The 13,344-nt window shown below is 36.9% G+C and overlaps 1 protein-coding gene across 1 annotated transcript in view; it reads right to left on the bottom strand.

The window, feature by feature from the left end:
- The window catches only part of LOC111140648 (leucine-rich repeat-containing protein 9), a 104,620-nt gene extending 94,156 nt beyond the window's left edge, over window positions 1–10,464 (bottom strand). Inside the window, exons 1-6 of the mRNA XM_022492847.1 lie at window positions 10,417–10,464; window positions 9,938–10,156; window positions 8,311–8,451; window positions 7,711–7,774; window positions 7,332–7,402; window positions 2,268–2,450 (exon numbers count right to left, since the gene is read on the bottom strand). Coding sequence (XP_022348555.1) covers window positions 2,268–2,450; window positions 7,332–7,402; window positions 7,711–7,774; window positions 8,311–8,451; window positions 9,938–10,156; window positions 10,417–10,464 — 726 coding nt within the window. The remainder of the gene's footprint in view (window positions 1–2,267; window positions 2,451–7,331; window positions 7,403–7,710; window positions 7,775–8,310; window positions 8,452–9,937; window positions 10,157–10,416) is intronic.
- Between the last annotated feature and the right edge of the window lie 2,880 nt (window positions 10,465–13,344).

The raw sequence follows: 13,344 nt of genomic DNA, 5'->3' as shown, positions 1-13,344 counted from the left end.
TGGGTGGCTCAGTCAGTTAAGTGTCGGACTTGATTTTGGCTCAGGTCATGATCTCAGGGTTATAAGATCAAGCCTGCATCAGGCTCTGCTCTCAGAGGAGAGCCTGTTTCTCTCCCTCTCCCTCTGCCCTTCCCCCCACTTGCATGTGGGCGTGCTCTCTCTCTCTCTAAAATAAATAAATCTTTAAAAAAATTTTACATGCTTAAAATTAAGCCATGATTTTTCCTTTTAACCTACTCCTTCCCTATTCTTCCTCATCTCATTAAGAGCAACTTCTTCCCTCCTTCAGTTGCTGAGGCCAGTAACTTGGAATTCCTCTGTTTCTTTCCTCTGCACCTCAGATCCAATCTATCAGCAAATCCAGATGGGTTCCGCCCTTCTAACTACTACAGAATGTGACTACTTTTCGCCATCTCCTCCACTAACTCTTTGTATCAAACCATCAACATCTTTCATCCCAGTGACTGGGCTCTAACTAGTTTCTCTGCACTCGCCTTTTCCCTCAAATCCTCTATTCTTAATCCATTAGCCAAAAGGATCCCTTTAAAACATAAGTCATTTTGTCTCTCCTCTTTGAAATTTTCCAGTGACTCCACCACACTCAAAGTAAAAGCCAAAATCTTTACAACATCCTACAGTCTCATATGATCTCCCCCCTCCACCATTCCTGTCTTCATCTCTTCTCTTCCTCTCACTTACTCAGCTCCACCTACACTAACCTCCTGTTCTTTAAATATGAGAGGCATGCTCCTGCCTCAAGTTCTTTGCATTTGTTGATCCCTGAAAAGCTTGCTCACTTACTTCCTTCAGGTCTCTGCCCAAGAGCTGCCTGAGGAAATCCTCTCCCAACAATTCTATATACAATAGCCAACACACCTCCCGCTGCCCCCACCAATAATCCTATTTTCTTTGCCCTTGTTTTATTTTTCTCCATAGCATTTATCACTACTGAGGTACTAGTTGTTTTCCTACTTAGGTGCTTATTATTTGTCTTCTCTTATAAGAATGTAAACTCCAAGCAAGCAGGGATTTTGTTGGCTTCAGTCACTCTAGATCTCTAGGGCCTGAGCTGTGCCTGGAATGTAACAGGTATTAAATATTTGTTGGATAAGTTAATAAGCCAAGTAATTTCATGAAGCATCAACCAGCTCACCTTTGAAGAAACTGCCTAATGTAAAACTCTGCAGATATATGGATATTTCAAAAAATGTGTTATTGTGAAGTTTTACTGTTATTTTTGACTTAACACTGTTAGAGAAGACATTCTTCCCTGAATCTCCAATGACTCTACTCATCTGCTAGTAGACAAGAACTCTAGCCCTTTGCTTGATGCTGCAAGACAGCTCATTTTTAGGTTGGGGAGGGAGAAAGGATAATCTCAGTTATGGAAAAAAGAGAGGAGAGAATGGAACCTGAGAATAAATCCTCAGGCTAGTAAGAGAAGAGGGACAAGATAAATAGATAAAGGCATGGTTTATATTGAGATGATAGATGAGCCATAAGGAAAAAATGGGAGGGCTCATGCTTGGCACTTTCTAGATGCTCAAAACCTATTTACTGGATGGTTGACTGGATGAACAAATGTGGCACACTGGACTGTAAGGAGAGGAAGAAATACAGTGTGGAAAGACTATTAATAATAACGGCGAGTTCCTAAGCACTCCATTCTGAAACTGTAGAATTCTTTGATGGCATGTGAAAGTAGCCCCTTTACTGGGAGGTTCATTGTCAGTAACAGCCCAGGAATGGCTCTCTCCAAGATGTGAGAGCTCTTCAAGATTTTGGGGGGGCGGGGGTTGATCCACCTGTACTTCTAAGGAACCCCAAACCATCTTCAATTAGATTAAAATCAACCTAATCCTGGCATACTACCATCAACCATGGACATTTTCTAATTTTGATATATAGTGTTCCAAATGAGAGGGTTACTTATTTCATTTCTACTTTAGCTAAGCCTTATTAATTTTTATATCTATAGCACTAGTTCAGTTATTCTTAGGACTCATGAAAATCTTTCAGATTTCTTTTGTTTCGTATAAATTATGTTTTTCTATTAATTCACCTTCCCGTACTGTCATCAAATTTGAGATTCTAGTACTAATATTATTATTTATATACATTTATGGGAAATATCCAGCTCACTGGGGCAAAAGCAGAGTTGGTGACAAGAACTGACAAGATAATACCACCTACCATATGTGGACACAGCCAGAAAGAAGCAGTTAATTAAACTTAAGTCACAGATATCTGATTAGGGATGCACTTACATCTGCCAGTTCCTTGATCTGTCTTGCTGACACATCAAACGTGTCAAGTCTTTGAAGGCTAGGCAAGTGATACAATACATGTGTGGAATAATTGCACAGCAGACAAACTGGATTGGTTTTATATTGAGGATCATTCAGACACAAATCCTTTAAGTGACACAGCCTGGTCAGGTTAGTGAGGTCCTAAAACAACAGCAATGAAAATGTTCAATTAATTAATGGCAACAGTCCCATTTCTAAAGGAGGCATTTGAACACTTAAGATCACCCATAATTTAATGTCATGCATTTTACTATGTGCTTAAACATGTTAAAGTGGTTTAGGGGCGCCTCAGTGGCTCAGTTAAGTCGTTAAGTATCTGCCTTTGGCTCAGGTCATGATCCCAGGGTCCTGGGATTGAGGCCCACATTGGGCTCCCTGCTCTGCGGGAAGCCTGCTTCTCCCTCTCCCACTCCCCCTGTTTGTGTTCCCTCTCTCACTGTGTCTCTCTCTGTCAAATCACTCCCTCACTCAATCAATTAATCTTTTAAAAAAATAAAAAAATAAAGTGATTTAGATGGATAATTTTTTTTCTCTAGTAAAAAACATCAAGTACAAGAAGAATAGATAGCAATAATTGAAAGCAGACTCTTCTTTATTCAAAGAATATAAATATTCAAAGAATATTTACTAAACCATATATTCCATAACTGGGACCTTGGAGCCAGTCACCTGAGCACATTTATTAAGACAACGTTGCCTCCTCTGCACAGTCCCTTTGCTAACAATCCTCCCCAGTGTATCTGTAGGTCTCCTGCTTCCTTTGTTACCATTTCCCACACTTAGCACTCTAGGAACACTGCTTACCATTCTTCTGGGCCAACAGATCTTCTCTTCTCATCAATGGCTAGGGAACCCCTGTTCTGTTATAATCACCATTGATTTCCTGATTTTTAGGGGTTTTTGTTTCTTTGCTGTTTTTCTATAAATGTCCTTCCTACCATTTAAAGGCAACTGAAACCTAGCTCTCTCCTGAAGACCTCATTTTCCTCACACCCTGTGCAGGTCGGGGGTAGGGATAGATTAATAATGCACATCCAGACCAGTGCTTCTCCTGAGCATCTTTTATCCTGAGGCTTAAGCCACTGTTTACACCTTCCTTTATTTGGCATCTGGCCCTTGCTTAACTCTTCGGTCTTGTCTCTTCTGTCTCAAACCTGACATTTCATGTTTTGGCTCTACCATACAAGTGGAAGTTGTAGAATGTACTAGACCCTGACTTATCATTATACCTTCTCTCATGCTGCTGCCTTTGAGTGAACTGAATTTCATCCCAGTTTTACCTCTTAATCTGTCAAGACTCAATCTAGTACCATCTTCTCTGGGAGTCTTGTTTCATCGCCCAAGCGTGAGGCAGATGCTCCTACTATGAATTCTCTTAGCCACTGGGTTTACCTTTGTTACAGAATTTATCTCACCTCTATTACCAACTGCTTACACATACACACGTCTAGAAGCTAAGGGTCTATATAGGCTTTGGGCCTCAGTCTCTAAGCTAGGAATGGTGGTTATATTTTTTAAGTGTTGAAAAAACTAAAGAAGAACTGACGACAGAGGCCTGGTGGAGGAGGGTACTGTGGTGGGGTTGGCCTTAAACAGATGTAATGCTAGTTAGTAGAGTCAGAATCAGAGTTAAGGGAAATCCAAAGCAAAACCCAGGAAGTAATAGTTCTGAAGATAAAGTACAAATGGAATAGGGAAGTAAGTAGTGAAGTCAAGCTCCTAGAGTCAAAAGTAAGACAGGATCAGGTGGCTGATGTGTGTCCGAACTCTCTCTGGCCAAGTGAGAACTTGGCTCGCTGGCTGGCACTGAGGCTAGTACTGGGCTCGTGGCAGAAGTCGGACTAAGCAGAGCTGCTCTGAAATGGAGATTTCTGGATAGAGCTGTGCAAAGAATTATTTGGTCAAATTCTGCAGGGGCAAAGGAAGGTAGGCTATCAGACTGTTCCAAGGAGTAAACACTGTCTTTGATTTCTGGGTGGCTGTGTTGCCTTTGACCACCCTTCTGAGCTATGATGGGTATGAACTCTGAAGTCTTACCCTATCCCCACCTATAGTCTAAAAACCAGATGACACTGCAGTCTATGAAAGCACAAAATCTCACTGGAAATTAGTGTTATGGTACCTATTATGGATGGAAAGTAGCACAGAAGTTATTCCATCACCACCAGTATAGTATCTTTTTAAGGTGGGTGGAAAGATTAGAGATAAAAATTCAAGATAATAGTGTTTCAGGGACATTCTTACTGTGAGAATAGTAAAAGTTGCTGTGAATCATGTTTCAGTGTTTTTCTAAAATATTGTTATAGAGAACCTTTTTAATTTTATGCCATATAATAAATTTTCACAATCCAATTTTTACCCATATTTTTTTGATGAGGAGATTGAAACAGAATAGGTTAATATAATTCAAGTGATAGTAATCACAAAATAGCAGATCTACTGAGTACTTACGGGTGCTAGTCATTATTCTAAGAGCCTTACATTATTATTTTATTTAAACTTCATGTTACCACAGTACAATACTGCCTCTGGCTTGTGGCAGGGCTGGAAGAGACAGATCTTTCTATGCAGCTATGCTCTTTTGCGCCACAAGGCTGAAGCACCACATGCTAGCCAGGGTAGGACAAAACCTTATCTTCACAGCACTGTGGACGTATCTTCTTCAGCTTCAACTCATAAATTCTCTCCCTCACTCTGTTCCAGCCACAGATTTCTAGTTTCTTGAATTTGCCATGCTCTTTCCCCCCAACTTAGGTCCTTCACACTTTGCCTGGAATGCTCTTTCCCTAGGCACCTCCTACTCATGTCTCATAAGTTAGCTTAAAAATTGCCTCCCACAGCATTCCAAATTTATCTTTCATAGTTCCCTCTGCTCTCTTCTGCTGATGTTCTCAAATATACCCGTTGATTTCTTACCACCATATCTCCATGCATATTGTTCTCCCCATCTTAGAATGCCTACTTCCCACTGCATGTATATATATATTTAGTAATCTCTATACCCAATGTGGGGCTTGAACTCATGACCCCAAGATCAAGAGTCCCTCTGAATGCATTATAGAAGATTCTCCTCCAATGCCTATTGAAATTCTGTCAGCCCCTCAGTGTTCACATCAAATATTTCCTCTTGAATTTGACCAATAAAATTTTGTTTAAACTTAGTATGTTTTTAAAAGTTTTGGTTAAAGTGTTTATAACATTCTGCCTCGTTCTATAACTTTTGATATCTAATAGTCTTCTCTGAGTGAGCAAATGTGTATTTTCATAATGATCAATTCAAAATTATTTTTACAATGAATTTATTCATCTTTGTTACTGTCTAGAGGAAGTGTTTGAATATGCACTTTCAACTGGACACTGTCAAAATTGTAAATGCCGTATGTTTTCACCTACATTACATGCCATAAACATTACGTCTTTTTGTTTTCCTCTCTTTCATTCAAATGTTTATTGATACTTTACATGTAAAGTACTCTTTTAAGCATTGTGGATACAGCAGTGAACAAAATAGGCAAGGTTCCTGCACTCATGGAGCTTGTACTCTAGTAAGGGATGTGGATCAGTGCCAAGAAGAAAAAGCAATGAAAGAGTGATGGGAATGCTTCAGGTTAGGGAGGACAGTAGGGCTTATCGCTATTTTTACAAAAATTGGCCAGAAAAAGTATCACTAAGAACATAACATCTGAACAAAATCCTGCAAGAAATGAGGAGATAAGCCATGAAGATATTTACTGGAAGAATATCCCAGAGCAAGTGCAAAGGCCCCAAGGTGAGAGCACTAGCTATGTTCAAGGACAGTGAGGAGATCAGAGTGGCTAGAAGGCAGTAAACAAAAGGGAAAGTGGTAGAAGCTGTGGTCAGAGACACAGTGCGAAGGGAGACTAGATTATATAGAATCTTGTGGGCCGTAGGATTTCTTTGAAAGAGATGAGAAGCCACGGGCATTTTGAGCAGAAGATTGATTTTATTTGACATATTTTTTAAGGAGCAGGTTTCTACACAGCAGGTTGCTGTGTAGAAAACACTCATAGTAGTGAAAGGGTAACACAGGGAGACCTGTTCAGAGGCTTCCCCCCCACCCCCCGAATGCAGGTTAGAGATAATGGTGTCTTGAACCAAGGTTAATAAAGATCTAGGTGGTAAAAAATGGTCAGACTGGACATATCTGAAGGTGTAGCCAATAGAATTTGCTGATGGATTGCATATGGGTTATGAAGGAAAAAGAGGAGTAAAAGAAATGACTAAGGATTTTGGCTTAAGTTATTAGAAAAATGGAGATGCCATTTAGAGAGGTGGAGAAGGCTGCAGGAGAAGGTTCAGTGCAGAGGAAATCAGTTTGAGTTAGGATAGCAGAATGTCTATAGTTCTGGGGAGTTATTAGGGAAAGTAGAAACAGAAATAGTTGTTAGGGAAAGTAGAAAGTTGGGGTAATAAATGAATAAGAGATATTTAAAGTCATAAGATGATGAGATTATTTAGATAATGAATACAGATAGTAATGAGAAAAGATCCTGGGACTAACCTGGAGCAGCCCATTTTTCAGATGTTAGAAGATGAAAAACCAGAGGTGTAGCCAGAAAGATCGGATGAAAACTAAGCTAAGTATAAGTAGTTTCTTGTTTGGTTTTACTAGTGTCAGAGATCATTAGGGCCAACTTAATCAGCTGCCTCTAAAATTTCCTAGAGTATTGAATAGTCCAAAATAATTAAATTGCCCCTTAAGAAGGAACAATTTAGGGACGCCTGTGTGGCTCAGTTGGTCAAGCGGCTGCCTTCGGCTCAGGTCATGATCCCAGCGTTCTGGGATGGAGTCCCACATTGGGCTCCTTGCTCAGCGGGGAGCCTGCTTCTCCCTCTGCCTCTGCCTACCACTCTGTCTGCCTGTGCTCATGCTCTCTCTCTCTCTCTAACAAATAAATAAAATCTTAAAAAAAAAAAAGAAGGAACAATTTAGTACATTTTCTGCAATAAGATGGTTCATGACCTAGGTTGTTACATATAGACTGTTCCACTTAAACATACCTTGAAAGAACATATTTGGTTACCAGAAAGGTTTAATCTTTCCAGTTGTTCATTGGGATCAAGACATCGACCTTTAATTTAAAAAACAAGATGAAAGAAAAATTAAATTAAATTTCCTTTTTTTACGTCCTGTTCATATCCTATCATATTTCGTAGTTGTATATGATCATCATTTCTTGCATATAAGTAAGGCTAACAGTAACACTGTATAGTTAATAACAACTGATTAATATTTTCACATCCTATAATCATAGATTTAGAAATGCTCTGCAAAATATCATACAAATGAATCTAAAAAAAGAAATCTAAGAATGTACTTTTCATACTGATAAAAAATTATTATAGCATTATCTCATATTCCATATGAAATAATACATACCAATGCTGCTTATTTGATTTCCAGCAAGGTTGAGGTCATTTAAATTCTTCAAAGTTTGCAAGCCCTAAAAATTTAGACAATATATCATTTAGAAGTCAGTAAAATATATATTTATAAATGATCTGATCAATCTGGTTAGTTCTCCAAGTGCTCTGAACACTGGGTACTGTGTACTTTCACAAACACAGAAGTAAGTAGATGCTTTAATGCAGTCATCTTTGTTTCTCTAGAACATGGAGAGAATTATTGGAATAGGGAACAGGGAGGGGAGGGGAGAAGGAAGAAGAGTAGGAAGAAAAACACATCACACAGAGTGTGTTTATAATCTTTGGCAAATTATATATACAACTTCGCTAAATCTCCATTTTTTTTTTAACTTTCAAGGAAGAAATAATATCCTACCTCCCAGGCTTGGTGGGAGGAGTAAAGAAAACATGGTATATGAAGTTTTCTACACATTAAAAATGCTATATAAATGTTAGTTCTTCTTAATAATAATTAAGCTAGTCATAAATATGTCCTTAATATGATCTTGGACATTGTGATTAAAACTCCACAGGGGTAACTGACTTTACATACAAATTACTGAAATAATCTTACCTCAATATTTTTAATTGTATTGTGATTCAGCCAGAGAACTTCCAATCTGAATAATTTCTCTAAATTTTCTATTTTGGAAATTTTATTATAATATAAATACAGTTTTTCCAAATTTCTACATTCTTGAAGACCTCCAATTTTCTGTTAAAAAAAAAGAGAGACTGAATAGTGTTAACTTATGTTTTGGCATTATCCTTTTAATAAACTAGATTATAAGTACATTTTCTTTTTCTTTTTCTTTTTCTTTTTTTAAAGATTTTATTTATTTATTTGACAGACAGAGATCACAAGTAGGCAGAGAGGCAGACAGAGAGAGAGGGGGAAGCAGGCTCTCCACCGAGCAGAGAGCCCGATGCGGGGCTTGATCCCAGGACCCTGAGATCATGACCTGAGCTGAAGGCAGAGGCTTTAACCCACTGAGCCACCCAGGCGCCCCTACATTTTCTTTTTAAAATCATATTTTATTGCAAAAATCTGTATCCAACAAAATAAAACATTTTAAAGATTTTTAAAATTTATTTATTTTAGAAAGAGAGAGACAGCACATGCACATGAGTGGGGGGAGGCGGTGAAGGAAAGGAAGAAAATCTCAAGCAGACTCCACTCTGAGCTTGGAGTCTCAGGCTGGGCTCCATCTCACAACCCTGAGATCATAACTTGAGCCAAAATCAAGAGTTGGATGCTTATCCAACTGAACCACCCAAGAGCCTCAAAATGAACTAAACATTTTAAAAGAGAAAACGTGTAATCTTTTTATCTAAATACAACTATTTCCAATGTTCATATTCTTTTAAAATTTTAACTCTGTATCTATTTTTATACTATAATCATTATACCTATATAATTTTGTGGATTTTTTAAACTTAAGACCATCTAAAACATTTGTGTAATCATTCAAATAATATTTAATAATTACAAAATATTATATAAGCTATAATAACATTCTTAAAAATACCTGTATGTGTGAAATATTTGTTTAATTTTTAAAATATTATAAATAGTACTGCAACAGGTAACTTTATGTTGTTTTCTGCTGTCGATTTACTCCTCTAGGATTAAATCTTGAATGAGGGATTTCTGAGTCGAAAGGTATGCACCTTTCCTTGACTCATGATACATTTTGCAATCTTGCTTTTCACTACAGTTGTTACAATTTTCTTTTTCTTTTTTCAGATTTTATTTTTAGGTAATCTCTGTACCCAAGGTGGGCTTGAATTCACAACCTCAAGATCAGGAGTTGCATGCTCCCCTGAGCCAGCCAGGCACCCCTAGATGTTATAATTGTCACATAACCAATAGTGAGTGACTAAGTAAACCAATTTAAACCAATTTACTACTAAGCAATACTGGGCATTATTTAGATCTGATATGATTACTATAAAGTAAAGTATGTCTACATTTTGAGTCTTTGTTTCTATTTTCTCCTTTGTAGAAATCTATTTCTGTATTTTACCCATTTGTTTTGTTTGTTTTGATTTACTGGGTAAAGGGTTTTATTTTACTTCATCATGTATGGCCCTCTCCATCTGTTTTGATCCATGACTCACACATATATTTCAAGGAACTATTTTTCCAAGGCCAAAGAATTCGCATAAAATACTTCATATATGGTTATGTTTAGACTTACCTCTATGTAGCATTCAGCAATCCAGAGTTCTTTAAGTTGTAAACAAGTTTCTAGCCCTGAAATTTCTTTTATATCTTGAGCAACAACTGTGAGACTTGTTAAATTAGGAAATAATGATAATCCAACTATACGGGGATACCCTGAGAAAAACATCTCCAGTTTTGAAGCATCTGATCCTTCTTGTCCAACCATCTCATAAGACAAACCATTGCATAAACACTGTTTCAAAAAAAGAAATTGGGTCATTGCCTATTTAAAATAATTTAAAAATTATTTTGCTATTAGAAATTATAAACTGTCAATCGCACTGATGTCATTTTAACTCATAAGAAGGTAAGTTATACCATATATATGGTTTTTCTCTACTTTCAAAGGTCATGAGGTAGAAGAAATCTAGGTAAGCTCCAGAAAGGAGTGTAAAAATGTTCCATTTAATATGCTTGCAAATGTAATTGAAAAGAAATTTGGCTTTGACTCACCAGTTCTTTAATTATTTCTTCCTGGTTTAGGTTTTCACATTCAATCATCTTCCATTAAAAATAAAGGTCATAATAATATATCTGTTAAGGAAAATGAGAAGTTGAAATAAGACAAATTCTAGAGTCATGTTATTCCAAGTTGAAGGGGCCTTAAAGCTACTTAGGTGGAATTACCCATATGTGGCCTGAAATTTTCACACAGTGTAATACCAGCTATCTGTCTGGTCCCTGAGACAGTCCATTCCATCTCTAAAGTTTTCTGTTAGAAAATCAATTTATTTTGAATTTAATTCTGTGTCTCCGTAACTCCACTCCATTGTTATTTTACCCCCCGAGTTCAAATAAAACCAGTGTTGTTTTTTTCCATGTCATAAGCCTTTCATACTTGAAGAACATGGTCATCTCTCGTCTACAACCTTACCTCACTCCCCAGTTCATCTCTTTAGTTCTCTCACAAGAGATAACTATTTCTGTCCTTTGAACAGGACCCAGTGTATCCTTCCTATTATACTGCTGTGTCTAAAACTGAACATAACTCTCTCAGTGTACTAGTAAAGAAAAGAAACCTCAGGATTTTGTGACATACCTGGCATGGGAATAAATATTTAATAAAACGAATTAGCCAATATTTTCATTTTAGATTATATGAACTGCTTAATACGTAAGTAGCTATAATAAAAACTCAATTTTTGATAATTTCTAGTATATTCATTATATTATTCCAGATATATATTTTTAAAATATAGGAATCTAGGGGCGCCTGGGTGGCTCAGTTAAGTGTCTGCCGTCAGCTCAGGTCATGACCCCAGGGTCCTGGAATTGAGCCCCTCATTTGACTCCCTGCTCTGTGGGAAGCCTGCTTCTCCTTCCACCACTCCCCTCTGCTGTGTTCCCTCTGTGGCTATCCTCTCTTTCTATCAAATAAATAAAATATTTTTTAAAAATAAAATAAAATATAGGGATCTAGGCTTTAATATGATGACATAACAAAGTGAAATGTAGGTATGATGTATATTGTGATCCCACTTTTTACAATTCCTCTGTAGTTATGTATGGGTGTACATCTGTGTGTATATGTATATATATGTATATGCATGTGTATATGATTACGTAAGGAGAAAATATGTAAAGATACATACTAAATTGTTAACATGAGTTGCCTTGGATGCAGGTGAAAACTAGTGTGGTTATAATAGACACGAGAGGTTGGATAGGGATAGAGCTAGGTAAAAATGGAAAAGAAAAAAAAACTTCTTAAAAGTGTGTTTAGTACTGTATAGTATGACTATATAAAGCATTTATATTAATTCTACTATTAGTAGATGTTTGGAATGTCTCCAGTTTGGAGATCAATAGTGCTTCCCTGAACAGTTTTATCATGCAAGACATTAGGTCCACTTAAGTCTGAGTTTATACCTAGAAGTGGAATGAGAAAGAAACTATTGTTGTATACAACATGGATGTTCCCACAAACACAAGCTGAGCAAAGGAAGATATGCACACAGTGACGTTTATACCATGTGGCTCTGTTCACATAAAATTTGAAAACGAACCAATTTATGGTATTAGAAAAAGTCAAGATAATGGTTACCTCTCAGGGTGAGTGACCAGGAGGAGGTAAAGAGGGGCTCCAGAGTGCTGATGAAGATATATTTCATGATCTGTGTGCTGGTTAAAGGAATGCATTGACTTTGAGAAAATAAAATTAGATATCTAAGATTTGTGTGATTTCTATATATATATTCTACTTAAAATGAAATTTTAGTTAAGTATTTATTTAAAAAGCATATGCTCACTTTCATTCATTCATGCAAAACTATATACATGTACAGGTGTACACATAAATTAAAATTTTAAGAAAAAAAAAGATGGTGACTTGTGTCCTTATATCTACCTACCCCCTCTCTCTCCAAATCTTACTAGAATGAGTAGGGAAATATGAAAATAAGAAAACAATGTGTAGCAGTGCTAGGAAAATAGCACTGATTGCCAGAGATGTTGAGAAAGGTATTTTGTTGTTGCTTTACTTAAATTCCAGTATAGTTAACACACAGTAATAAATTAGTTTCAAGTGTACAATAAAGCGATTCAACAATTCTATATATTATGCAGTGTTCTTATTGATAAGTGTACTCTTAATCCCCTACACCTATTTCACTCATTCACCCACCTCCCCTCTGGTTATTTGTTCTCTCTAGTTAAAAGTCTGTTTTTTTGGTTTGTCTCTCTCTCTCTTTTTTTTTTTTTAACTTCATTCATTTGTTTCTTAAATTCCACATATGAGTGAAATCATATGGTATTTGTCTTTTTCTGACTGGTTTATTTAACTTAGCATTAACACTCTAGATCCATCCATGTTGTTGCAAATTGCAAGATCTGGGGTTGTTTTGTTTTGTTTGCTGAATATTCTGGGGTGTGTGTGTGTGTGTGTGTGTGTACCAACTCTTCTTTATCCATGCAACTATCTATGTATACTTGAGATGCTTCCACAGTTTGGCTATTATAAATAATGCTGCAGTAAACATAGGGGTACATATATCCCTTTGAATTAGTGTTTTCCTATTTGGGTAAATATCCAGTAGTGCATTTACTGTATCATAGGGTACTTGCCAAAAATATCATAGCTATTTTTAACTTTTTGAGGAACCTCTATACTGTTTTCCACAGTGGCTGCACCAGTTTGCATTCCTACCATCACTGCATGAGGATTCCTTTTTCTCCACATCCTTGCCAACATCTGTTGTTAATTTTAGCCATTCTGACAGGTGTGAGGTGATATGTCATTGTACTTTCAATTTGCATTTCCCTGATGATGAGTGATGTTGAGCATCTTTTAATGTGTCTTTTGACCATCTGTATGTCTTCTTTGGAGAAATGTCTGTTCATGTCTTCTGCCCATTTTTAAATTGGAATATTTGATTGGTTAAT

This window comes from Enhydra lutris, unplaced genomic scaffold (genome assembly GCF_002288905.1).
Source record: "Enhydra lutris kenyoni isolate GAN:26980312 unplaced genomic scaffold, ASM228890v2 scaffoldscaffold4, whole genome shotgun sequence".
NCBI lineage: Eukaryota > Metazoa > Chordata > Mammalia > Carnivora > Mustelidae > Enhydra > Enhydra lutris.
Note: the sequence above shows the minus strand (reverse complement) of the source record. Positions and strands in the feature narration are given on the sequence as shown.